General features: G+C 44.9%; 2 protein-coding genes across 3 annotated transcripts; both read left to right on the forward strand.

Annotated features, from left to right (window-relative positions):
• Positions 1-400: 400 nt before the first annotated feature.
• Positions 401-13014, forward strand: clasrp (CLK4-associating serine/arginine rich protein). Of its 2 annotated transcripts, XM_084019720.1 has the most exons (21): positions 401-520; positions 1828-1967; positions 2564-2661; positions 3107-3208; positions 3942-4021; positions 4196-4280; positions 4387-4520; positions 5274-5370; positions 5772-5850; positions 5940-6013; positions 6317-6358; positions 6444-6674; positions 7075-7377; positions 7459-7641; positions 8616-8655; positions 10194-10254; positions 10375-10433; positions 10531-10577; positions 10653-10738; positions 10953-10977; positions 12359-13014. In XM_084019720.1, exons 2-21 carry the CDS (start codon positions 1869-1871, stop codon positions 12429-12431), a joined length of 1998 nt encoding a protein of 665 aa, XP_083875846.1. In that variant the 5' UTR covers positions 401-520; positions 1828-1868; the 3' UTR covers positions 12432-13014. The 2 variants fall into 2 exon arrangements, 1 of the variants encoding a protein (XP_083875846.1); XR_014597851.1 differs by lacking the exons at positions 10953-10977; positions 12359-13014 and having other exon boundaries at positions 8616-8659.
• Positions 13015-13493: 479 nt separating this feature from the next.
• Positions 13494-22972, forward strand: znf296 (zinc finger protein 296). The gene is made up of 3 exons (XM_084019718.1): positions 13494-13749; positions 15802-16161; positions 19503-22972. Exons 1-3 carry the CDS (start codon positions 13698-13700, stop codon positions 21284-21286), a joined length of 2196 nt encoding a protein of 731 aa, XP_083875844.1. The 5' UTR covers positions 13494-13697; the 3' UTR covers positions 21287-22972.
• Positions 22973-27894: the final 4922 nt, after the last annotated feature.

A 27894-nucleotide genomic window follows, 5' to 3' on the forward strand; every position in this document is an offset into this window, starting at 1 on the left:
CAAGCTCTACCTTAAGTAAAAGTAGCCCATTAGCAAAAACATATCATTGGCCGATTTTGGAATTACATATGTTATCTTATTGAATTGATGTTTCATCCATCACTTTATCTGTAGGCCTACGTTAGGGCACAACTAATGGGGATCCTATAATACACTTGACTTTTTAAACAAACTTAACTTTCACCTGGTAAAAGTGGAGGTCAGTTTTAATTAATTGATATAATAGATAAGTCAACACGTAGGCTAGTATTTGATTTAACTAAATCTATAAAGTAACTAAACCTGTTTTTAAATATATAGTAAAAGTTGCATAACCAAACCATACTGCCTGTGAGGTGAGGCAAACAACACTGGGTATAAAAAAAAACTGCAGCGCCCCCGTCGGGCGGAGTTGGTACTACTTAGACAGACTAGCTAGTAGCTACAACAGAGTGAGAAGGAGGCGTGTGACACACTTCGCTAACGTCGCACTCAGCTGACCGAGAATAACCCCAGTGTGTGTTGGTGGTCCATAAAACAGGTACGCAGTAACTTTTAGATCAACGTTCAACGTGCTGCGCAGCACTCTTTCGTGTTTTGTTGGTGTTAAAGAGACTGATTCTCGCGATGTTCCTAACGTCTTTGAAGAGAAGCTCAACTACGCGAAGCTAGGCTAGGCTAGGCTAGGCTAGCTGTGATCTAACTAGCTAACAGTAGCGCAGCATTATAAAGGCCCGCTGCATGCGCTATCAGGTCGCTGGATATGCTAACAGTGTCCTCGATAACTCTGAAGACATTGTTATTTATATAATTGAGTGAGGTTTACAATACACGAACATTGCTGTTGTGTTACAACGATGATTATTATATCGTTATGGTTAGCACATTTGCTGCAGGCGGTATTGCTGCTGCTGCTGCTGCTGCTGCTAGTCTACTAACGTTATCCAAACAAACAACGCACGCGATTAAACGTAGAAAAAAATAACTTAACACCAAATCTCACAATAACATGATCGTGCTATTTACGTAGTAGTAGCAGCAGTCAGTGTTTTATAGTCACACATGTTGGTAACTCCTCAATATGACAGACGCGTATGGGTTATAGAAAAACGTTGACAGGATTGGGAACAAAATAACAGCTTTTAGTTCGTCTGTTTAGTTTCTTGACTTGAATGTCACTTCCTTCTGCACCAGCAAATAATCAGGGCAAGCTTAAAATGATTAGCATACAAAAGGAGTGACTAAGACCATCAGTTTACTTATAAATGATTTAAAACATGGTGTCTTTAATCAGGGCAGAGTGAGTAATCATACAATTGATGCTGCTGTTGGTTCTTTGTTTACTGTGAAGCACTTTGTGATAGTATCTGTGTAAAGGGCTATATAAATACATTTTTAACTTACAACAAACAAAAATATCTTCTACGTCTCCTTCTGATATCATCACAAGCGCAAGTCACACAAAGTTCCACTCCCTTATATAACATATCTAAGCTACCAATTTTAATTAGACAAATTATTCTTATACATACCATGGACAAATTAGACATTCCCATAATGCTTGCCCCCTGTTATCTGTATTTAAGAAGATTGGCTGTCACAATTTGAGTTTTGGGTAACATTTTGGGCTTTATTATTTTAAAGGAATGTTGTGTGAGCCTGAGGTTATGCACAGTACTGAGCTCTATGTGTGCAGCTTGCACTGGTTAAATATTTATTTTTATCTGTCTCTTCTGTCTCCTTTTTCTCGTTGCCTGTTCATCTTCCATCTTACATGTCCGTGTGCACTCTTTCTCCTCTCTCTCTCTCTCTCTCTCACGTTTCTTCTTCTTCTTTGCCTCTCTACAGCAACCGTGCCCCGCCGCGCCCCCACCCCCAGCGGAGCCGTCATGTGGCAAGAGGCCCGCAAACACGAGCGCAAGCTCCGTGGCATGATGGTAGATTACAAACGCCGCGGCGAGCGACGGCGGGAGTACTACGAGAAGATAGTAAGAGATTTCTATCATCCACATATATCTGAGCAACGTAGAGATAGGCCTACTTAAATATTATCTCTACTACAGTAAAGCTCTAGGACAACAAATCCTCCTGGACCTGATCGCCTGAGAATAGTGCTGTTAGCTCTCTGGAAGAATAGTCAAATAGTTCCCAGTGAATTTCAAAAGGTATTTTTGCTTGGCATGGGAAAGAAATAAAAAGTCCAATTGTTTATAAACTGCATCGGCCCTCATGTTGCCTGTATACTGAAATGTACCTGCAGTCTGGTGCATGTCGGCCAAGCTAAACAAGCTATGAAACTGAGGATTGCAAGAACATAATGCTGCTATTCACAATAATAATGCAGAGTATACAGTGGTGCATCATTATGTTAATGAAAATCACTGATCAGCTCATGACATGTAGTTATATATGCTGTGGAAATGGTGAGACATAAGCAACAAGGAAATATGTCCATGATATAGATGATTGAATTCAGGAGTTTATTGTAAAATTATCTTTATTTTTGATTGGCTTTTTATTTACATAGTTACAAGATGGCATTTTATATATTTTTTTATATCTGCCTCTCATTTTGTCTCAATAGAAAAAAGATCCAGCCCAGTTTCTGCAGGTTCATGGCCGAGCCTACAAAATCCATCTGGATCCTGCCGTGGCAATGGCTGCAGAGAGTCCCATCAACATGTGAGGAGACGCAAACACACACACACCACTTACACAAGATATCTCTCTCACACACACTCACACACACACTCACACACACACTCACACACACACACACACACACACACACACACACACACACACACACACACACACACACCATTGTTGCATTCCATAAAGCCAGATAAAAGTGAGGCTTTAAACCCAAAACCATAGTCTTGCAAATCAGGGGGGAGCTACATCAGACTAATTTGAGTCTGAGGTTTAAATAGTCATGGTTGGGTGTGCATACTATGTGTCATCATTTAGATTAAGACTACTACTATGTAGTATACGTATATGTGGGTCTATCTTATCATTTATTATTTTTTAATGTGTTTATTTAATTAAATTTTTTTACTGAAGTTTGTTTTCAGTGTCTTTGGGGTCTTGGTGATCATATAATGTCCTTCTCTTATTTTGTCAGGATGCCGTGGCAGGGAGATGCCAACAACATGATTGACAGGTTTGATGTGAGGGCTCACCTGGACTACATCCCGACCTACACACCTACACTGCTCAGCACATCGTAAGTTTCAAAATCACCTAACGTCACATTTAACCCCAAAACCTGTGTAGTGTGAATATTTTCTGCTGCTTAATTTCTTGCCTTACGGTGATTGTGAAGAGCAAGGTGGAGACAGTCTTCATAGATCATTGGACATTTACTTGATTAAAGGAGAACGCAAATATTGGATACTAGTAGGAAATCTTATGAGCTTGAGTCAATACACCTGCAATGTGCCAAGTAGATGGAAATAATGGTTCTCCATATATAATGTGAAGCACGTATTCACATACGGACAGATTCCTTGTTTTAAAGTTACAATTGAATTGTAAACAGTGATTGGCCTTGTTTAATGTTGTGAAATTGAAATGCATCCGGTGAACATCTATTTTGAAAAATGATAACTTTATTTAAATTCAGAGTGCATCATAAGGCTAATGACAATGTATTCCCTACTTCATAAAACATAGACTAAACATTTCTTAATGTTTTAACTCTGTGCTGTTCTATACATCGTTCTAATCACCCCAGACTTTTTACTCTACTCCTTGTATTTGTGCACTATCACCACTGGTGATCAAATCACTGGTTGTTACCGTATATGCCGTATAACTGCTTTTTAGCTTTTTTCATTATCTTTTCAGTTACTTCTGATGCGTGTCTTCAGACTCCAGTGTTTCAGGCTCTGCTAGAAGCTAAAATGCTCAGAATGAGTGGTAAAATATAAAACAAGCTTCTACTCTGTCTCATGCAGAACTCCAGAGCAAGAGATGGAGGAGAGGAAGTGCAATTATGAACGTTACCGAGGCCTTGTGCAGAATGACTTTGCCAACAGTGAGTATATCACAAACCTCATAGAAAAAGTTGGATTTAACATTTGGTTTCGTGTTGCATCGCTGTCCAAGACACTGTTGGCACACATGTCCTTAATATGCGTGTAAACCGACCCACAGTGGGTATATTATGCTTTTGTCTTGTTGTGCTCTTAAACTCCCTGCTGTCCTACAGTCTCTGAGGAGCAGTGTTTGTACCAGATCTACCTGGACGAGCTCTACGGCGGCCTGCAGAAACCAAATGAGGACGAGAAGAAAAAGTGTGTAATCGATATCTTATTAAACTGTGTTTCATCCCCACTGTGCATTTAAATCCACGATTGCTTTTTATCTATGTATTTCTAAATCCTTGCTCGTGTTGTGCAGACTGGCAGAAAAGAAGGCCACCATTGGTTACACCTACGAAGACAGCACTGTGACGGAGCCCGACCCCGAGTCGGACAAAGATGAAGACAATTCAGAGAGTGAATCCGAAGAGGATGAGGGCATCCCAGATATCGGTGAGGAAATGGGTTTGGCACTAATGAGAAGTACACATTAATACAAATTAACACAAAATGTTGTGCAGCTTTAAAACAGGATGCAGAGCTGAAATGTGCATGTGTTGTTTTGTCAGGGATTTTATTTCAACCTGTGTCAAATATCTTAGTGTTGATCATGTTTGGTCGACCTCATCCGGTTTGTAAGTTGTTAGTTGGCTATAAGTCAAAGATACCTGTTGTCAATGACAACGGTTGGCATTTAAGTTAGTCTTTTTTCAGGTTGCATTGAACATTCCAGTCAGTCTAGTCCAGCCAAAATATCACCTTTCTCCCTAGCCCTGTTGTCATTGTTAATTTCAGCACGTCGCTCCGAGTCCTCCTGACTGTGTTCATTGTGCTGCCGCTGTAGGCCTGATATGTATATGCACACGCAATACAGGAAACAAACTCCTACATTTGTTGAAAACTAACGTGTATATCATTTTCTTAATCCTCTTTTTCACATTTCTGTGACGTTTAAAAAAAAATATTTTTCATCTTTTTTGTCAACAATATTACATGTTGAAATAGTCACAGTAAGTGTTTAAAGGACGTTGGTGAATGACAACTCAATGATTTCTTCTTCTGTACTTTACAACTACTTACCTGCTGTGTACTGAGGATCTGCTCTCTGTCGGAGGAAAAATGAGCATCAACATGTTTTGCAACAAGCTTTGTGTCATGTTGTGTGTGTGTGGGTGTGTGTGTGTGTGTGTGTGTGTGTGTCTACAGATGTAGAGGTTGATGTTGATGAGCTGAACCAGGAACAGGTGTTGGACTTAAACAAAATGGCAACCCCATATGGAATGGCTGAAGGAGACTTTGTTAGGTAACACCTGTAACATCATCTATGTCCTCGTGTTTCAAAGGTCAAATGTAGAGCAAAGTAGATATACAGGTTTGGGATAATACACGACCTATTGTCTTTGTAACATGCTGTGAGGTGAGAATACTTGCTTTTTCTATTGCTTAGTTTACAAAGTAAGAAATTCAGGCGCGGGTGACCTTATAAAAAGTCTTGGTAGAACTTTACATGAATAAATACCAACTACAAAACCAACATTTTACCCTAGTATAGTTCTTGTTTTCACAACCTTATAGAGCTCCATGACAGAGAACCCCATTATCGATCAGAAACATCAGTCATACATCAAACGAGTCAACGTGTTACAGACATAATGATAGCCTATTGTTGGAACACTGCTTACCTAATTAACACCTGTTTTTCAGGATGTTGAGGAAAGACAAGGAGGAAGTGGAGGCCATCAAACATGCCAAAGCTCTGGAGGCGGAGAAGGCCATGTACTCTGTAAGATGTTATCTTACTCTGTGTGTGTGGTTTTGTGTGTAAGTGTGTGTGTGTTAATTTTAAGTGACCTTAATATTTGATCATTTCAGGGCCGACGTTCTCGCAGACAAAGAAGAGAGTTCAGAGAGAAGAGACTAAAAGGTAGACAGATAAGCCCACCAAGGTAAAGTTGTATTTTTTTATTTTATGTTTTATACATTTAGGGCATTTAGCAGAAGCTTCTATCCGAAGCGACTTACAAGTACATTTGTTGGAAGAGAGTGCAACAGTATATCGCTCTCAATAGTTGTTTTCCTCATCAGGGATGAAATGATGCAGAATTCACTCACAATTAACTAATTTATGATCATCTTATTAATCATTTGTTTTTCACTAAAAAGGATGTTCACTTAAAAATGATGAATCGTGTTTATTTCAGCCAGGATCATTTTCATGCCGTTTCGTTTCACGTTCTTCTATATTTCAGCTATGCCAGAAGAGACAGCCCAACATACGACCCCTACAAGCGGTGAGTTGACTACTTTGTCTTCCCTGATTTGGTGAGTCTGTATCTGTATGTATACCCCACCTTCATTTTCTGATCTATTTTTCAGGCCAGAGTCGGAGTCTACTTCTGAGTCGCGGTCACGCTCTCGATCTCCAGGTCCAGAGAAGATCACCTTCATCACCAGCTACGGAGGCAGCGATGATGAAGCGGTAGCGGCAGCAGCAGCCGCCGCGGCAGCAGCAGCAGCATCGGCAACAACAACACTAGAAACCGCACCTCACTCTGGACACGTCCCCTCCACCTTGCAGCACCCTGCAGGTCATAGCAGAGGCTCCCGGTCGGTAACTTTCCACCTTCCTGGCTTTTCATTAGTTATTTCCCTCATACAGTCAAATTGTTGAAATGACCACTGCTGTTGAGGCAGAGAGAATACTGACGCTGAATTACTGATTTTGTGGTAGGTGAGGTGGATCACAGTTTTTAAATAATTATTTTAAATAAAATATGCAAGGAGTTGCTGTTAAATTACAAAAGGACCTATTCTGCATGTGCTTAGAGAAATAGGGTGTAATTGGGTAGTTGACATGCATTGAGTTTATGGTTGTGCATGTCAGATTATGGCAGTGCCATTCAATTTTTTTTTTAATTTCTTCTTTTAAAGAAGCTAGAAGTGTTCTGAAGATAGGCTAGATGCTAGGCAGGTGTTGTTATTAAACTGCATGTCTCTGTTTGTCCAGGAGGCGAAGGTCATCCTCCAGTCGCTCTCCTTCCTCCTCCTCCTCCCGCTCCTCATCTCGGTCCTCTTCTCGCTCTTCTTCCCGTTCACGCCGTGCCCGGCGTGGGCGTGGGGGAAGGGATGGGCGGCGATCGCGGTCGAGGCGGCGTTCCAGATCTCACTCCCGGGGTAGAGGAGGGAACGGAGGGGCCACATCCTGGCGGAGACGTGATTGGACACGATCGCGGTCCAACGACAGAGACCGAGGACGAGAGAGGGACCGGGACCGAGACAGGAGACGATACTCGGCACGCAGACGGACAAGGTAAGACTCCCCAATGTCTCCGAACAGGTCGTGGTTGTTGTTTTACACACACATGGCAGTGACACGATGTGTTTTTGTCAGGTCCCGTTCCAGCTCACGGCAGGGGGGCAGTTCGAGGCGAGGGGTTCGCAGCAGTGGAGGCCACCGGCGGGTGGACAGTGTCAGCCGCAGTCCCTCTCGGTCCCCCAGTCGCCCCAACCACAGTCCCTCCCCTCACCGAGGAAACCAGCCTTCTACCAACACCGTCTGTGACAAGCTAAGAAAGTAAGAAGACCAGGATCACAAGTTGACAGTGATTAGTTTAGTATGATTTCACACTCCCAGAAATATCATACACTGCAGTTTGGGGCTTTTTCATTAGAGAGGTATCATTAAAATGTGAATGTTCATGCATATACCTGAGAGTGGTACAGTACAGTCAAAACTTCAAATGTTTCTTTCAGGGCTTTTTGAGCAGCGGTTCAGAGTGATGTGCTGTCTGAAGCAATTTTCTTTTTGAAGTAGTGCCGTAGTTTCAAATGTTTTGGGCAAAGCACGTTTTTGTTAACTGATTCATGATGTGGAAAATATGGACACGAAGTTTGATGATAAAAATAAAATGTAGAATATGGTAGAATTGACCAAAATATGGATGCACTTTATGAAAATCTTGGTGATTTTCACAGCACATAAAACAAAAACAACTATATGCTGCAATGTTTTGGTTTTGAGTTTCAATAGCCCCTTTTACACTACCTTTTTCTTTGTGGGAGTATTTTTTCCACACCCTCGTCTTCGTAAAAGGTACTGAGACCTGAAGGGGTGACAGAATGTTACGCCGCTGAGACACCAACGGAGGGCGTCACAGAGCCGCAATAGAAATGAGGCAAGACATCTGTTGAGGGGGTCCTGTCTGCCTGTTAGTCATCTGAATCTGACCCCAACAGCTACATTTTGAGCACTTTTATTCTACAAAAGGATGGAACGCTTTATTGCCTAATATTATTATAATAATAGTAGTAGTATTGCATTACTTTGGGGAATGTTGTGTGGAGTTATATTCAGCCACCACAGGATTAGACACGCTTCCTGATGACGGGAAACACAGCCCTACAGTGTTGTTAAGCCATAGGAATAATTTCTGAAAGCATTATGTATTTAATGCCTTATGTGTACTTTGTTGAAACAATGTTTTCTTTGATAGATCAAGATGTCTTTATGTCCTCAGCTAATTGTCCTTTCCCTCTTCCTGTCGCCAGGCCTGATACTCCGGGTGGGAAAGAGACGGGAGCTGCCAAAGTCAGTAAGAATTTGATCTAGCTGGGTTTCTTGCTAAAGCCTACGCCTCCCTCATCCCTGACAGGCTGACGTGGTTGTCCACCAGACTGGGATGTAGAAACCATTGTTGCCCACAGAAAATAAAATGATGATGTAATCCCCCAGCCCCCCACCCCCCCACCCCCAAGTGCAGTCAAAGCATGTCATCTGTTTTGCAGTTGCCATTACAGCATTCTTCACCTTCTCAAGTGTTTTGCTGAGAAGAATGTGAACTTGCCAACAGCGACAAATGACTGAATTGATGCTGCCGTCTGTGTATGGAGTGAACATTTCAGCACCCCATGAAGTCATTATGGTCTTGCACTTAGTGTGGGTTGTGCATGCATGTATACATATACATGTGGGTGAGAGTGGAGCGTCTTTATATCTGTTTGTTGTGTCCTATAAGCAGCAGTTTATCACACATCAGTGGCCAGGTGCACTCTGGACGCCCGTTTGTTTTTTGGCTTGTTTCAACAAGCAGCAGAGCACACGCTTACTGAAGCTGTAACATGAAATGCGTTATGTCCCCATACAGATTGAAGACTTAAGATGAGAGTTATACTAACAGTTGGACATTATGGGACACTGTTTTGAGCTGAGGACTCGTGTCTGTACGCTAAATATGAAACCACGGAGACCAGCAAGTTGGCTTAATGTAGTACAAAGATTGGAAACGGCATGGCTATTCAAAAACATCAGCTTCCCAGCACCTCTATCACTCACTAATTAATGTTGTTTGTTTAATCCGTCCAGTCTTTATACTGTACTAAGATAACCAGCTATGGTAGCTTCATATTAACTGTACAGACATGAGTTGTTTGTCTCTTTGAGACCAAGTTACATATTTATTTGTTGTTATGTTCTAACTGTCTGGACCGTTTGTGGTCCTCAACAAGCTTCTCTTCTCACTGCACTACCAAAGAAGAAGAACATATTTGAATATTCTCCAACAGACAAACGCACTTCTTCTCGGCAGTGCTGTGACTGCAGTTTTTCTTGCCTGGCCAGGTTTATGCGGCCCAGTGATGGGTGTGTCCGTAAGAAAATGCCACTGGCTCTTTCTGAACTTTCCCAACTCACCGGACCTGAACTTGTCCCTGTTTCTCTTTTTCATACTCTCTCTCCCCCCTCTCCTCCTCCTGCTGCCTCCAGCTCTTTGTCTCACTGATGGTACATATACATTTATTCAGTTGTGAAGGTTGATGTGACTGGATCCTGTCCTGCTCCTCCTATAGTAGCTGTGAGCTACAGCAGCAGTCCCCTCTGTCCCCAAACACACACATGCAGACAGCCTGTTCATCCAGTAAGATTCAAGTGTGCTTGTTGTCCCAACAAACCGCACACGCAATTAATGTATCTATTGCCACCACCACATACTGTACATAAGGCGATGGTACCAAATTGTATGCCAGCACCGTGCCTTTGATCTTCCTCTCTTATACACACACACTTATGCTGACACACACCCTTTTGTCGGGCTGTGAAAGGACATGCTAACACATTTGTGTCACCTGCAGCCCAAGATGACCCCACAGGAGCGTCTGAAGCTACGAATGCAGAAGGCACTCAACAAGCAGTGTGAGTAAAACACGACAGAACATGTTGAGATGTATCTGTTGTGCATTTTGACACATTATGCAATTAATGAAGGTATTTTTTTTTTACACTCAATTTCCTGTGGTTTTTCCTGTCCTGCAGCCAAGGCGGATAAAAGAGCTGCTCAGGTGAAGGTCCAGCAGCAGGAAAACAAACGACAGGTGTGTGTGTGTGTGGGTTGAGTTTGTTTGTTTATGTGTGTGTCCGTGTGTGTTATCCTGTACCTCCCCTCATTGCTGTGTTTTTGTTTTTTCACAGGAGCGAGAGGGAGAGCTACGAGCCATGGCACGCAAGATACGCATGAAGTAAGTATCTGTGTGTGAGTGGACTGTTTGGTATTGGTGTGTTGCAACTGTCTGACCCAGAGGCTCTCTGTGTAGGGAGCGCGAGAGACGCGAGAAGGAGCGGGATGAATGGGAAAGACAGTATGGGCGACAGAGTCACTCGCCCTCTCCTTCCAAACATGGTAAGAGTTTAGATTTCTGATCACAGAGCCATGTGTATCTAATATGATAATAGGGTTGAGTGCCATGTTTATTGTCCATACTGAAACAGAAATAACAAACATTTAACCTGTCTCCTTTGCTGGCGTCACATTCTGCTTTGACAGTTTTATAGCCCTCATGAGGCTCTGGCATGTCGTCATTTTGATAGTGTCTCTGTGTCCTCTGTCCCTCCAGGCCGAGAACACAGCTCACACAGAAGGTATGTGAGAAGCCACAAGAATCTGTTCGGCTCCGATGAAACGGAATGAATCATGGGAGCCTTTTCACATTAATGCACAAACACACCATCTCAAAGGCTCATCACGGTGCCTTTCAGAAGTGGCACTCAGGCTTACTTGGCCTTTTCTTTACTTATTTATTGTGTCAAGTCTGAGAGAGAAGTTGGGCCTCGAACAACAGAAAAAAGTTAATGCCCAAAGTCAAAGTAAATAGTCTAACATTAAGTGCAGAGAACAGCTACTTTAATACAGCCATGAGTTTAGTTTCAGAATGTTTTAGGTTCAGGTTAAGTCTCAAGTAGAGCCCCACTGAACCAACGCTCATATGTGAGACTTTAAACAAACATTGCTTTTCCATTTTTTTAATCAGAATCGGAATACTTTATCAATCCCTGAGGAATGTTTACAGCTGCATTTACCCCCTAAGGAAGAATAATATGCTCATAAATAGATAACGGGCCTTAAGACATAGTAATGTGACCTATACACGTAACTAAAGTCAAATAAGTATAAAAATAAACCATCAAATATGTTATGTATATAAAAAACACTTATTGGTATAGTTGTGCTGTTGAGGTAGTAGTATCAGAATATAAACTTAAATTAATTTTACAATTGGGGGAGAAAAACAATGTGTCAGTGTACAAAGTATAAGAGTTTCTAAGGGACCTCAGACGTGTTATATAAAGTGAATACACCCCGTAAACATGGAGCTCCTCTTCTCTACACTAATGTGAAACCTGTAGCCGGCTCTAAATCCTGTTTAAATGTAATTAATCAATAAAATAGTGTCTGTGGTGGGATTCTGGTGTGCACTGGAATTTTAATTTCTTTTGACCTCAAACATATGTTTGCCCTCTCTGTGCTACAAACACCAACTTCCCAATATATCTGATATGGTCCTAACAGCCGATACATGGAGGGCTTCTCAACTATTTAAATCATTTAAATTGTGACTATCAAAGTTTGGTTTAAAGGGGATGTTCATTTTCAACTTCATACTTGTATTTTGAGTTTCTAGAGGAACCTCATTCTTAAAGAACACTAGTTTTTATGACCGTGTGTCTGAATAAACCTTTGTTCACTGTCTGAAACGCTCCGTTTTAGCGCCTCTCTCTTTAGCCCCCCTGCTGAGAAAAGCCCAGTCTGTTTGACTTACTAAAACAAATATGTTGCTTTGCAAAGGTAGTCCTTAAGCCTCCTCTGATGGGGTCTATATATATTGTAATGAGCCTGCAGGTGACAAGGACATGCTTGTTGAATCGCATGTTAATCTCAAGAATCATTAAAGGCACATCTTCTTTATGCTGCCAGATTGTGCTGCTCTCCCACTTCATACTGGTTTTTATTTATTTTTTCCAGGAGGTCCCGGTCCCGCTCCAGGTCCAGGTCCCGGTCCCGGTCTCGGTCCCGGAGTCCACCCTACCGATACTGAGCCATGGAGAACACGGGAGGCATCCTACAGTACTTTAATTTCAGAAGCTTGTCATTAACACACACACTGTCCAACAAACCGCCTGTTGCATGGAAACATGGAGAGATGTTCTCTGTTTCTGCAGAATACAACATTTTTACTTTGATCGTTTTGTTTAATTACACAGCCGACTAGTGGAGCCAAGCGGACTTTGATCTGCACTTTTCAGTTTTGCTTCATCTTATGCTTTCCTCTGCATGCTCCTTTCTCATCCTCCTCAGCTCATTTGGATATGTTTATTTGTATTTCAGAGTACATGATACTAAGCAATATATCAGCTTACACTTCACATCGCCCTCTCAAGCAGCATTTTATTTTCCCTTAAGAAACGCTCTCACTCAAGACCATTTTATCCAACTTTCATGAGCTGATGTACAGGATATTTATACACATCCATTAATGAGAGAAGTTAATGTCTGAATCAATCTGTCGACCACTCTTTTTATACTCTGTCCTCTGCCAACTGGTTAGCAGCAGCAATTATTGTTCCTAATAACGTGGAATGTTAAATTCAGAACAACAAATAAAACCCATTTTGAAATGATTTGTTCTCTTTTTCCTCCGTGTACCTCAAATATTTGATGTATGTTTCCACCAGTAGGTGGCGACAGATCCCAGCGCTAAAGCGTCAGGCGTTTCACTGCAGCTTCTCGTGGCTGTCTCACTGCTAAAGCTTGTTTCTGTTTTATGGCCGCCTAACAGTCATAACTGGTCAATGAGAACGGGAGAAACCAGTGCAGCCCGGGTTATAGTTCAGTCGGAGACACCTGTGTTGAAATCAACGAGGAAGTTCCCCTGAGCCGCTGGGGACGGTTGACATGTTGGGTTTCCACTATCGGATGTGAAAAAGCTTCAGTGAAACCGAGAGCAAAAGCTTGTTAAGAGAAACATTTGTTAACGGAGTAAAGGGCTTTAAAGTGATAGGAGAGCGTGTTTGCGGAGTGCGTTAAGCCGGAGGAGGAGGGCGGGGTCAGGGTCGTAGGAGCGGGGCGGGCGGCGCCTACAGCCGCCCATGCCCCCTTTTGCCCTCCGCTCGCTGCGGGGGAAGACGCGTGAACTTGAACGCTGCCTTCAGTGCTCAGTGTGAGTCCAGGTGGAGGCCAGCGAGTCTCCGCAGTCTGTTCCCGCCGCCCGGGCTTCGCGCTTCTCACCGGAGGAGACGGATTGTGCTTTCGGAGGGTTTTGTTTCTTTGGGACGCAGACAAGGTGCCAAACACTCGACTCGCGATGTCCAGGCGCAAACTTGGAAGCAGACCGCAGCACCTGAGTGCAATTCACGGTGAGCAAGAGGGGGTGGGGGCGGTGTGTCTCTGTGTGTGTGTGGACACGGTGAAACTGTTTAGAGAGGTTTATATGATAAAACAGGTCACAGGTTTGTTTCAGTTCGCGCGCATGGTTGGATCCGCGCTGCTTTCATATGATGGGATGTTTTATTTTTTACAAGCATGTTTTTATTTAATCCTCCTGAGATTATTTAACGTTCATACACTGACTTAAATCGTGTCACTGTGTGTTTTGAATCCCCTTTTTGACAAATCTTTAAAAAAAAGAAGCTATATTTCCTGTCAAGTTTGTCCTGATGTGTACTGTTGCTGCAGCCGTGCTCGGAGAGGAAGGACCGGTTTGTTGGCACGCTGTTTTCAGAGGCTACAGGTCCGAACACGATGATTAATATCTCCACGTTAGACCACGATCAAGTTCCCCCTCCCCGGACTCCATCGCCTGTTTTAAGAGATTACCTCCATCCTCCTTGTTTTCATGTTTGTATTCTCATTAAGAAAGTAGAACAGACCCCATTCAGACTGTGGAGGTTCAGAGTAAACAGCGCAGCTTACAAAGAAACGTGATGTCTGAAGGGAAATAAGAGGGGAAATTTGAACCCATTTGTTTTTTTACAGTTCTCTACTGGAGACCAGTGGTGCGTGTCTGGTGTGACCACAGGCCCTGACTCAACTGTGTGTGTGTGTGTGTGTGTGTGTGTGTGTGTGTGTGTGTGTGTGTGTGTGTGTGTGTGTGACCGCGCCTTGCAAGTCTGCACAAACAGCGCAGCCCTGAAACAGGAAAGGTGACATTTTTGAGTAACAACTGGCGAGATCCGACTCCAGACTGTACTGTCTGTACCTGTCCTGTATGTTAGCCGGCCGAGCAGGGGCAGGTGATCCAGTCGTGGCATCAAGGTGTGCCCATGACCGCATTGAGCAATACTGCCCCCCCTTCTACCTGGCCTGAGCTGGAATCCTTTCTTAGGAAACAGTGAAGTTTACTCAGACTCTGATGTTGTTGAAGTTGTCCACCTCTCCAACAACACCCTCTGCTTGCACCTGTCCAGCCTTTCAAAGGGCTTCCAGCTAAACACATACGAGTTGTCAGGTTGTTGACATTTAATCACATGAGCTGTCTTGCACATTTTGTGAACACTAAAAAAAAAAAAACCACACACCAACACACACGCACATCGGGGCTGCTCTTATCTCAAACACCTTCAGACATTTTTTTATTGCTAAACACTTCCTGTTGAGAAACTCTGCCTGTGGCTGTCGGGGCGAGTTGTAATTTTGAGTATAAAGTGACAGCTTTGGTCTTAATTTTCCAGTTAGAAATCAACAACTTCACTTGTCGGTGATTGTCACGTTTAATGTGAGCTTGATGCTGCTGAGATGGACACGGTTGGCTCAGAGCGGGTCTGTGTTTCGGGGTTGGTTAAAGGAAGTGGTCAGTTTTGACTGAGCAGATTGGCCTCGTTGCTTTAGAGCTCACAACTGAAACTTGCTCTTTCAATCGCCACGCCTGTTTTGTCGCTCTACTGAGGTCTAACAGCACTTTGGGTTGTTAATTTGTAAGACAGTCTAAAAGAGTCTAAAAGAGATCCAAAATCACGTGTGTTCAGAACATGTTGGTGTCGCCTGTATATTCAGCCTTTTTCTGGGGAGAGAAAGTGTTAATGTTAAGGATGTTCAGTGTTGATTTCTCTGTAGTTTACAATTCCATAGACACTACAAACTATCTACGCTCCAGGGAAAAGCTGATAACACCCATCAGCTGTAGAAAGAAAGGGTGAAGAATACGGGATGAAAAGGGATTGTGTCAATGAGTCTAACTGAAAGAAAAAACAGATGATGTTCACATGTGAGAAACTGAAACTTGTGTTTGCTTGAAAAATAAAATTTTTGCTGCATCTTTATTTAAAAAACATTGTTCTTTATTTCTGTTTTCACCAGTATTCATGGTAATGGTGTAGAAACAGTGAAGTGCCATGAATCAGTCTCTGTGTAAACGTTAAAGTAATGTAACCTCTGTGGTAATTCTCTCTCTTCTCTGTCATGTTTCTCAGATGAGACCGACGGATGCACCACGTCATCGGACGACCGGCCTCCTCCTCCTCCTCCTCCTCCACCACCACCTCCACTGGTGCAAGCTCCTTGTGGGGGTCGTGACCTTTTGACCTGCGGCCAGTGCAGCCGGGCCTTCCCTCTGGCCCACATCCTGGCGTTCATCCAGCACAAACAGGGTGGCTGCCGCTCACAACACCAAGCCCCCAACGCCAACGCCACGCCCCCCTCACCTGCCAACCGAACGCAGCAACACGTCGCCAACGCCGAGCCGGGGCCTGCCTTCATCGAGCTGAGGAGAGGGGGCCGAGCCAGGGGGGAGGGGCTTGATGGCGTGGTGAAGGCGGAGCGAGGCAAAGCAGGTGAGCGCGTGAAGAACATGCAGAAAAAGAAGCCAGCTTGCTAATTAGTGACTCTGTTTTTTGTTTTGTTTGATTTTTTTTCACCCTCTTCATTTAGCAACTACCCCCACCCCCTCCCCCCCGAGTCCAGCTCATTAGCTAGCCGTTGCCATTAGCAAACCTTCGTGAGTTAGTGACGCACAGGCTAATTGTGTGGAAAGGATAGGCGTCAGGAGCGTTCGGAGGGCACCGAGGGTCCCCGAGGGCTCCGCACCGAGCACCTGAGCTCTTCTCGTCTCCCTGACTGTCAGTCTCTGAGGTGGAATGGCCAGGTAAACATGTTTCCCCCCGCTCCGTCCTCCACGACGCCCTGGACAGACCACGTCCCCTAAACGCCACACGAAGCATGTTTCTGCCGTTCTAAGGCCGCGTGTCCTATGGGAAGGGGTTCGCTGGTTCTGAGTCGTGCGCCACAGTATGACACGGTCAGAGGAGCAGCTCTCCTCGCTGTCATGACACTGTAATGGAGGACATTGCATCATGTGCAGCTCCACTGCCATCTCCCTGTGTTCGGCCCCGGGCCGAGCCACCTGAGCTCCTGGGAATCTGCTCCTTTTTTCATCTTGTGCATCTTGTCCTTCTTCTTCCCCCCGGGTCGTCACATTTTCTGTGTCTCCTCGTTCTGTGCATCGCATATTAGCGTTTGATTTTCCGTTTTTGTCCCACCTTTTCCTCTGCCGTTGTCTTTCGGAGAAGAAGAGGGTGGACGCCCCGATGGTCATGCCCAATGTGATACGTCACGGTGGAAGTCAATCAGCAGTTCATGAATTCTCATTACAGTCCCTTTTGAAAATTTCACATCCAGTGGCTAACAGTGTGTTTGAGATGGAGGAGACTTATTGTGAAAAGGTCATATATATATATATATATATATATATATATATATGAAGGTATGCTATATCTGAGGTGAAGAAGGGAGTATGCAGCAGGATGTTGTAAATGACTGCAGATGGACAGATGATTGAGCTGCACACTCATAGTAGGTATGAGTGCCCCTCTGCACATTTTGAAACCCTGTCTGTCATGTACACACACGTTAGCAGTTCCTTCCTTTGTCTAACGCTCAGGGGACCGCTGCACGCACCATTTCCCTCTGTCCACAGTCTCTTTGTTTTTCTACTTCAGTCTGTTTCTCATCTCGCTCCGTCTCTTACTTACAGTCGGAGAACACACAAGTTTTGGTAATTTTGCGCCGGCGGGATTATTCCACAAACCTAACGTGTGAGGGGGGCAAAGACAGTATGACAGCTTGTGAATAATGAAAAACTGGATAACTTTGGATTAAAGTTTCATTCGTGAATGTAGGTTGCATTTGTTGGGGTTGGTAATCACAACGTTAGCCGGTGTTTAGCTTTATTTATCTCCTCGAAGCGTCTGGTTTGTGACGTGAAGTTTGAGTTCTTGCATGTTGAAGTAGCAAAAGGAGGGCTTTAATTGGACGTCCTGCAGCGGGGTGAGTAATAAGAAATGGTGTTGTTGTTGCGGGAGGGAAGCTGAGCATCCGACGCTTCTGAGTGACTGAATGTGAAGGAGCAGTTATCCCACAACAGAATGGTCCTCCATCTCTTTTCTGTATTTGCTTGATAGAGAAGCGGCGACGGCGGAGGAGAAAAGGGAGTGGGATGGATTACCGATGAGCCGCGTGCATCTGTCTCATTCCTTTTTATTTATTCTCCTTGTTTGTTTTTTTTTCTCATCTCCAACACCCCCCTCCTCCTCCTTACCCCCCCCCCCCCCCCATCTTCAACACACTTTCGCCTTGCCCTCTTTCAATTTCTCGCCCCCCTTTCCTCCTCCTCCTCCTCCTCCTCCTCCTCTCTTTTCTCCTCCCTCTCCCTCCCAAGGGAAAAGAGATTCTGCCTGCTGCTCGTTAGTGCTCCCAGCCAATCTGCATTTTTAATTAGTAGTTATTGCTTCTGCTTAATATTCAAGTGCTACCCCGGGCCAAATGGGAATCCTTACAAAAAAAAAAGGAGAAAGTGAGAGGAGAGAGGGAAGGAAAGAGAAACCGGCCGGGTATTGTGTTTCACTCCAGGACCCCGAGACAAAAGCCCCCCCCCACCAACTCACCCCTCAGGGAAAGATTTGGAGGGTTTTGGGGGGTGGAGGGGTGAGGAGAGCCGGGGTTGGAGGATGGGTCTCAAGTACAATCCAAAGGGGTGACATATTTTCGTGGTGTCTCTTGGCCCCCCGTACTACATTATAATCTTTTTATCTCATTTTCTCTTTATCTCCTGAGCCCTGACCTACCTATCTCTCTCTCTCTCTCTCTCTCTCTCTCTCTCTCTCTCTCTCTCTCTCTCTCTCTCTCTCTCTCTCTCTCTCCACCCTATTTTTAAGAGAAGTATCTCAACTTCTCCTGGGTGTCTCCTCAGGCTAGGTTAAAGGACATGAGCACCACAGCTCCTCTCGTCTCCAGACAGAGGGAGGGTGGGAGACGGGGGGAAAAGAGAAAGAAACAGTTGCTCTCTTTTTCATCTTCACTCTCCTCCCCCCTCCAGTAAAATACAGAAGGATTTGACTTGAGGAAACATGAAAGAGGCTTATACCAGAGTCTGCTTTGAACCTCTCCAAAAAAGAAGGAAAAAAAGAACCGTTTTCCCCCTCAATTTGGGGATCTTCTCTCCAATTTTGATTTATGCAGAAAGGCCTCATTTGTCAAGCAGGCTGAGTCAGTGCCTGATTTGCATAAAGCGTTCATTTTCTACGTTCTGCTAATTAGCAATTTGCAGCTTAATTGGAGAGTGGCTCTCAGTTAGGAGACAAAGCTATCCACATATAAAAATATCTCCAGATGTACTTTCCAACTCCACTGCATCTCTGTTGGGTTTTTTTTCAAATTCGGAAACCCCATTTCTCTATTTTTGCTTTGGGTTATACTTTTCGTTGCACATTTTTCTTTCTTTTACCGTTCCTTCTTCATCACCTGACCCTCCTCTTCATCTTCCATTCATTTGAGTCCATACCGATATGTCTATTTGTCTGGTAGATGTGTCCTTTTTTATGAAGATATCCATGTTCCTGTTCAGGTTCTCTAACTTTTATAGAGTCTTTCAAGTCATCGTTTGTATTTTCGATAACTTTACTCTCATTGCATCATTTTGAGTTGGTAGAGACCAAAAACGGAGCTAAAAGAGAGTGAACTATGTGACTAACATTCCTCAGGTGAACTCCAAATAGATATAAATGTGACTTTGAATCTGTAAAAATGTTCGCCATGTCAACTTTAACAATATGCTGTGATCAAAAAGTGCCCCAAAAGTCAGCCAACCATTAATTAAAACCGCTTGTTTGTTTCCCAGTGTCCGAGGAGCCCTCCTACTTCACCTGCCAGCAGTGTGAAGGCGTGTTTCCATCTGCATGGGCGCTCTTACAGCACGCCCAGCACACACACTCCTTCAGCATCTACCAAGAGGACGAGGAGGATGACGTGGACATGAGAGGAGGAGTAAGACGAGGACTCAAAGAGCACAAGCCTGCTGCAGCCACTCTGGACCCTCGCCACCTGAGCCAAGCTCTCTCCTCGGCCTTTCGGCCCTCCACCATGCGCCTCAGTCGCTCCCGTCAGACACACGCCACCTCCACCTCCGGTAACGTGCAGGCTCTGAACTTTTCAGTGCGGCTCAGGGAGCTGGCCGAGGGTAATAACACCACCACCGGCAGCTCCCCCGGAGGCCTGCCGCTGTCCCCGTCCTCGTCTCCACCAGCAGCTTCTCCCTTTCCTCAGACCAGTGCCCACCAGGGGGACTTCCACTGCGAGCTGTGTGACCAGAACTTCCTGTCCATCCGCGCCCTGTCCACCCACCGCCGGACTCACTCCTGCGACAGGCCCTACCACTGCGGAGTGTGCGGGCAGGCCTTCTCACAGAGTGGCCAGCTGGCTCGGCACATAAGGAGCCATCACAGGGAGGCCGGAGTCGGAGGTGCTGGATATGAGTCGGTGGAGATGGTCGTGATGGAGGAGGATGAAGGGCGACATGGGGTGAGAGGGGGGTTTCAAATGCAGCCAGCTGGTAGCTTCGTGGGGAAGGGAATGGTGGGTGCAGAAGTGAGAGCCCAGGGTTCCTCCGAGGTGGACCTGTCCTTGCCCAAACACCCGTCCATAGCTTCAGGCCTGATGCTGCTCACCCAGGTTAGACCGCCAGACAGGGAGCTGCTGAGGCTGTACCAGCGCCAGAGAGAGGGGGGAGAGGGAGGGGAGGAGGACGGGGAGGGGCAGGGGGAGCCTCCGCACACCTCGCCCTGTGCCAGCCCCTCTGAAGGCTCACTGGAGAGCGGAGAGACGGGGGGCAGCGGCGAGAGCGGCATCGCCAGCGGCAACTGCACGCCCAAGCGGCCGGAGATGACCGACCGAGTGCGAGGAGTCGGAGAATGGGAGCACGAAGGAGGAGAGATCATAGAGACGGAGACGGAGTGGAGCTCAGCCAAAGTCAGCGAGGTGGTGCAGGAGTGGCAGAGGGAGAATGAGCGGAGGAGTGTGGGAGGAGGAGGGGTCAGCGTGGGAAACAACAACAACAACATAACTGCCGGTTCAGCTGGTAAGAAGAAGAAAGATGAGGCCTGTGAGTACTGTGGTAAACAGTTCAGAAACAGCAGCAACCTGACCGTGCACCGCCGCAGCCACACTGGGGAGCGACCCTACCGCTGCGGCCTCTGCAACTACGCCTGCGCTCAGAGCTCCAAGCTCACGCGCCACATGAAGACCCACGGCGCCCAGGGAGCCAAGGCGTCCTTCTTGTGCCAGCTCTGCTCGGTGCCCTTCACCGTTTACGCCACTCTGGAAAAGCACCTGAAGAAAGTCCACGGGCTGAGCCACGCCAGCGTGGGAGCGTACGCACAGGCCAGCGCCGCGGACACTTTGGCCGCCATAAAAGCTGAGGAGGAAGCGGTGGTGGTGAAGATGGAGGAGGACGAAGCCAGGTTGGATCAGATAGACGTAGGGCGAAAAATTCAGAGCGACGTGACGAGAGGCATGGAGGTGGAGGAGGGAAGCCACGCGGAGTACGTGGAGAACGGAGGGAGTCCAGACGATCTCGCACCCGAGAACAGCGCAGAGGTCAGCTTATCGTTGACTTCCGCGCCCTGAGAGCTGCTCTCATCCACTTATTGACATTAAATACCACTGTATAGGATGTAAGTCTCCCATTCCAATAAAAAGAATTTGCCCATCATTGAACAGACAGTCAAGTTAAGCTGCTTCTAGTTAAAAGAAGCAGCGTTCCTGTCCTCTCTGCCCGCGCCGAGGCACCCAGCAGCCACGCCGCTCATGATTGTATGCAAAGCTGCCGGTGGAAACTAAGTGCCTACAGTTCTTTAGACCACAGAGCATAAACAAGGCCATGACATTCAGCGGGGAGATTACCAGAGCTCTTGAACAGGAAGTGAACCGCCACAGTCCACACAGACACAGGAAACTGATCACCATGTTGCAGTGCAGGATGCAAAAGACGAGTGATTTATCTCGCTGGACAGGTGGAGACAGATTACCTGTCAGATAATATAGCAATTGATAATATGATGCAATTGTATTGAATAAAAATAAAAATAAAAAAGCAATAGAATGATAATATATCGTCAGCAGACGGAGAAAGGTCATATTGTGTTTTCTAGCTGTTGCTGTTTTTTGAGAAGACCTTTTAAAGACTAAAGATGTTGGAACACGAGGGTGAAATGAATCCAAACACTGTCGGCCTGCAGCTTCTCAGACGTTTTAAAGGCGCTTGGTTGTCACAACACTTGTCACTTAACGTGATGTTTACAGGGCTCATGAGCCCGGCAAGGTTGTGCTCCCGACTTTGTTAAAGTATGTATGGATGATTTTCAGTTTTTTAATTTTATAAATGTGAATAAGGAGACTTTAAAGTCTCACCTACTGATGTTTTTTTTTTCACGATTCGTTTCTATGCATATAAAAAAAAATAGCAATTTTACCTTCATGTGAAACGGGTGTGTATTATTTTCTCTATTCGTACCTATTATTGTGATGGTAATCTCTCGCTTTCGTTGTTTACATTTGTAAAGTGCAGGACTGTTTGAAGCGCGTGCATGTTTTGCAGCCATTTGTTCTGGGTTTTTTTTGTTCCCCGTGTTTTGAATTATTCCTAATTTATGAATGCTGCATGTTGGTGGTTGTGTAACTGCTGAACTACAGGGTTGAGAGGTGCTGGAGTAGCTAGTTGATAGGTGGAGTTTTGTGGGAAGCACTTGGGTGAGTTTGTGTGAATGTGTTTTTTTGTTTGTTTGTGTACATATGGGGGGATGGGAAATCCTCAGGTGACACTTCTACTTGAACCTGTCCTGTGATCTTGTGTCCAGAGCATGACTCAGCAGGTCACAGTCGCTGTGTCGTGCTCCCGGTGGGTGTGTCGCCTACGAGGATTAAAAAACACAAGTCAAACGAGAGGAAATCTGCTCATTTAATTCCCAAAAAACAGGACGATTTGTCAAAGTAGAGTGCTGCCGTCATTTTCGTGACTACTGTGATGACTTGGTGTATCTGATTTCTACCTTCATTCATGTCAGGGAAACAAACGACTGTGTGTGTTGTGAATGAGTGTAACGTTCAGGGATAATATTTTGTACATAGATTGACATTCTCGCTGTTGCTATGCTTGTTATTGTTATTGTTATTGATATTAACTGCCTCCACTTTTCCTACCATCTCCTTTCTGCTGAACACCGGCTATTGTGAAGCTCCGCTGTCTTTGTAAACTTGACGCCATTTTGTAATTCACCTTCTCACGAGGAGCCTCAATAAAGCATTGAGGTGGAATATTTTGTTTTGTGGAGTCCTTTTTCTGCTTGTTTGCTTTTCCACGATGTGGCTCGTCCCCCTTTCTTCTTCTGGTACCCAGAACAAAGCTTTTGAAACTATTTTAAGAAGCTATTCTCACCAGGGTGTTGTCTTCGTCAGAGTGGGTCGTTTCTCTGAGGACCACAGTCAGCGCTGAGTTATTAATTTTTAATGTGAGTGTTTGGATTAGGGACCCTCACTCCTTGTTTACATCCCTGTGATGTTGCTGGCTTTGTCTAGGAACGCTGTAATGTAATTCCAGCAGGGGGGTGTGTGTGTGTGTGTGTGTGTGTGTACTGTGTGTACTGTGTACTGTGTGTACTGTGTGTGTGTGTGTCGGTCGTCCTGCAGGTTGTGAGAAGGGTGCAGTGAGCTGTGATGGGACACGGGCGACGAGGGTTTCTCAGGATCCAACGGTGAGGAGGGGTAGTTTGGTGATTGTTTGTGGGCATGTTAGGAGGCAGAGCAGGGTGGGTGGGGAGTGTCAAGGGGTTGGGATAATTGCTGACTCCATTTTAAGGGCATAAAAACCTCTGCACCAGCATCTCTGGTCTTCACCCACCCCCCCACACACACACCCCTCTAATGAAAATCAAGTTCTATGATCCCTCTAGCTCATTAACAGCAGGTCTTTTAATGAGCTTTCAACAGGGTGGGGGCTGGGTAGATGAAGAGGAGTGGGGTTGGACGGGGGAGTTAATGCACCAGATGTACACACACCCACTCCTACCAATTACCATTGTGTTGTAGAGAAAAAGGAGGAAGTGAAGACCGAAGCCCCTCAAACCCAGATGAGTCAGTTTGTCCGTTTCTCTCCACAGAGACGGGAAGAAACGAGGAGGGAGGACAGTTCAGGTGACAACCTCCATCTCCCTCTCCCTCCGGTAAACTCGCCCTCCTTGTCTGTTGGGCGCCACAGCGAGCGCCATTTGGTGCTCGTATGGACCCAATTATGTAAGGTAAGGTGATACACAGCACAGTAGCCCCTACAGCAAGCGGATATCTTTTTCCATGTCCCAGAGTGCCCTTTGTCTTCCTGCAGTCAACACCTCTGAGCCGCGTCGCACACATGACGATGTCAGCACCCAACGCCAGCCGATCACATGTAGAGTCGTCTGTCAGTGGGGGTTTGAGGCCGACGCTCTGTGTGTTTTCTGACCAGCGACGGCCTCAGGGCAGTGGACGGCTAGGTGAGATCTAATAGTTGTCTCGGCTGCACAGAGGAAGCTTTTGTTGGACTGGAAGTTGGGAGAGGTCGCTCTGGGACACAACCGACACTGTTGGGGGGGTTTAATATGCAGCGCACACTTTAACAACGTTTGCTGAACGCTCTCTACCTCTATAACAGTGAGATATATTGATGTGAGAAGTAGAAACATCTGGGATTTTGGTTATTGTAACATTGTGAGGCAGTTTAAATGTTGTGCTTTCAGCATCCAAAGGGCTGCATTACTGTTAAGTGACACTGTTTTCCAAACGTATTGGGCTCTTTGTATATTAAGAGAAAAAACACTGCATCTTTTCTTCTTTCCTTATCCCCCAGGGCCATAGCCAGGATGTAGTACTAAGGTTGATTGTTTTGCATTTACATTTACTGTATATATTCAGTTCACATATCAAACAAGACCATACTTTCTATTTGGTTAGAATATATAATATGATATAAGGAAATATAATAATATGAGACCAAGATGCTTTCACCCACACGTAAAGGGATAAACTTCTGGCTAGCTGACCTAGACATTGCATCTACTCATATGTCAGTTGAGTCAATTAAAACTTTAAAAGCAGTGTAGGTGACTCAACCCAATTACATGTGTGAGCCCCCGGATGAGATCATGTAAAGTAGTGAGCTTGTCTATTCTGCAGAAGAGTTGAAAGGCCTCATCCACCGTCCATTTTTATTTATTTACTTTTATCCTGTTGAGGCAGACAATTAAATATCATCTGCATAAAAGAGCTAGACCTTGAAGATTACCTATGTCCTATATGAGGAAAACAGAATGGGCCCCAGGTCCAAACCTTGGGGAACTCCACAATCTAGATATTCAAAGGAGGACTCAACCAACGGTGACTAAGAAACCACCCATTGTCTCAGTAATAATATGGTGTCCAACGATATTCAGCCGGGCTCACCTGCATCATTTTCAGACATATAAATGTGCTGACTGGGCCATCTGACAGCTCGACCTTGTGGGTTGTCTTTATAGACATGAAGTGCAATTTTCTGGCAGTGTAACGGCACAATCACATATTCGGATTCAATCTAAGATGATTAACTCTGAAAATGCTCACAACAAAGGGAATGTCAGAGCTCTGTGTTTGCTTTCCTACAGGGCAGGCCTGTGGCTAGAGAGGCTCTCACTTATGTATGAGAAGATTGTGCTTTATCATGGAAAAAGCCAATTAACTGGGAGTTTTTAATTACATTTCTCATGGCGTACTCTGTGTAGCCTCCAATCATCTCTTCAGTCCCTGTCCTGTTGTCCTCGTCCTCCCCAGAATAGTTGAGGAGGAGGAGGCGGAGGATTAAATCATCAGCCGGGCAGAGCGAGACAGGGATAACAAGAAAGAGAAAGATGCATTCGGGAGTGATCAGACAAACCACAGGACTCCCTATCTGCTCTTTATCCTTGCACGGTTCCCACAATCCCCACCTTCTCTCGCCCGTCCCTCCTCCCGCAACAACCGCAGAGTGAAATCTGAACCCTGGAATTACACCCGCTTCACCTCTCCCCCCCTCACCCTCCCCTCACCCTCCCTCCCAACAGTGAGAGTGTGGGAGGATGGGGTGAGAGGCGACGCGTACCCGGGCAGCCATACGTCAATCCAGTGCCTCTCGTTGCCATTCAACACCTTCAGATAATGAGAGCATGAAAGACAAGGAGGACTCATTCTTAAAGGGGGTTATATAATGTGGCTGATCACTGAGGACCAGTGTGTCGGTTGGAGTACGAGGAAGCACCGACGAGAATTTGAAAACAAAAGGGAGGAAGTCCAATGATTTCTCTTTTTTCACAGCGTGAGACAGAGTGTTACATCAAACGGGCAGAAATTGTTGCCAGATAATGATGGTGAAAATACATTTCAAAACTAACCTAAATAAGGCTCTTCCTTGAGCGAAGGCCATGGGCTCATTTTCATCCCAGCGATCAATTGAGGTTGTTTTTCGACAGATTCTAAAGAACAGGGTGTGGTACAGACAGGGAAAACAGGCACTCATACCCAGCGCATACAACGCTTCTTTATATACTCCAAACTGCCTCTGTGAGAGTCATATTACTGTCTCTATAAATCAGCTTTGTTTACAGACAGACAAAGCGTCGTCTTTCAGTAGATTTTAACCTAAGATGTGACTTTCTTGTCATTTTTAGCCTCCGTGACTGAAAGGAAAAGGATGCAGAAAGGTACAATTATGATTCAAAACACGTTTTAGATTTTAAAAAAATATGCATCTGAGTTATCAGGTGACGTGACAGGCTGCATTGTTGTAACGTGATATAACGTTTTCTCACACGCTCCAACCAATCATGAACCAAAGCCTCTAACTGCTCAGCTAAAATATCCACAATACTTTAAGGTGTCACAAATCAGACACCATTTCACAAATAATACGACACTAAACAATACAATAGATACAATACTATAGATATAACATGATACTTTACAATACAGATCAATACAATATGATACAATACAGCACAATACCATATACCATGGTACAATAAATATGAAATGAAGTGATAATCAAGTATAATTTATTCAATACAATGTGATATAATACGTGATAACGTGATATGATAGAAAATTATAAGATACAATACAATGGGATACAATACGATGCAATATGATGTAATATGATTCAATGCGATCCAATGAAATGCGGTGCAATGATATATTACGACATGACATCATTCCTCAGAGTGGGCCTGTCAGAGCAGCTCAGTTCATACCAGCAGACAGTAAGAGCAGCAGGATGTGTGAGGATGTGCTAAACACCAGTCTGCACACAGGGACAGTCGGTGTGAAAACCAAACATCCTGTTGAGCCACGTGGAGCTGTTGGCGACCTAAATACACGGTGAACGGCGTTCACCTGACAGCCTACATGACACGCTCACTGTTACATTAACACCGTGTACAAATAGGTGTAGCTTAATGGCTTAGAACATCATCGATATGTACGCTGAGCTCCAGAAATAGATTTTTCACCTGAATATTGAATATTGAGAAGAATTTTCCATCACATCCTGATGAATCCCGCCTACACCTGCAGTATTGTTTATTCAAGGGTGAACTAAAGTGCAACCAAATAACAACCTAAAGAAGATGGATGAGATGATGTAATCAAACATCTGCCGTCTCCGAAACGCTCTCCGACAAACTGTTCTTCAAACGGCTGTTACTCTCTTTGTCTTTCATAAACACACACACACACACACACACACACACACACACACACACACACACACACACACACACACACACACACACACATCACTCTGCGCTCGCTGCACCTGGTGACCCTCCTTGTGAACCTGACACACACACACACACACACACAGTTATTCAGTTGCTCAGGTAATTACATGTGCACACACAAACCTATATATTCAGGTAAGTCAGTTTTGTTTCTAGTCCAGCCCAGAAACGTCCGAAAGTGCAGGAAAAACTGGATTTGACACCTCACTGCCCCCTCCTACACACTGACAGTGCTGGGGTCAAAGACATTACCTGCTAGCATGCAAAGTAAGGTTAGAAGGTAGAGTTCAGTCCCATGACAGGTGAAATGCTTTCATGTGTTTGTTCCCTGCAGGCCTGAGTGCAGGTAAACTGCAGCTTTTAACCACGTCTCCACAACCACAACAAATGTCTTCTTCTTATAGAACGCTTTATGTTCCA

Source organism: Eutrigla gurnardus, assembly GCF_963514095.1.
Source record: "Eutrigla gurnardus genome assembly, chromosome: 10".
Classification (NCBI taxonomy): Eukaryota; Metazoa; Chordata; class Actinopteri; order Perciformes; family Triglidae; genus Eutrigla; species Eutrigla gurnardus.

Bases quoted from the DNA above. Each gene is read 5' to 3' on its own strand.
- znf296 (XM_084019718.1), top strand. From the start codon at position 13,698: ATGTCCAGGCGCAAACTTGGAAGCAGACCGCAGCACCTGAGTGCAATT. The intron at 13,750-15,801 runs GTGAGCAAGAGG...CATGTTTCTCAG, and splicing joins GCACCTGAGTGCAATTCACG to ATGAGACCGACGGATGCACC. The intron at 16,162-19,502 runs GTGAGCGCGTGA...TTTGTTTCCCAG, and splicing joins GGCGGAGCGAGGCAAAGCAG to TGTCCGAGGAGCCCTCCTAC.
- clasrp (XM_084019720.1), top strand. From the start codon at position 1,869: ATGTGGCAAGAGGCCCGCAAACACGAGCGCAAGCTCCGTGGCATGATG. The intron at 4,022-4,195 runs GTGAGTATATCA...GCTGTCCTACAG, and splicing joins GCAGAATGACTTTGCCAACA to TCTCTGAGGAGCAGTGTTTG. The intron at 5,371-5,771 runs GTAACACCTGTA...CCTGTTTTTCAG, and splicing joins GCTGAAGGAGACTTTGTTAG to GATGTTGAGGAAAGACAAGG.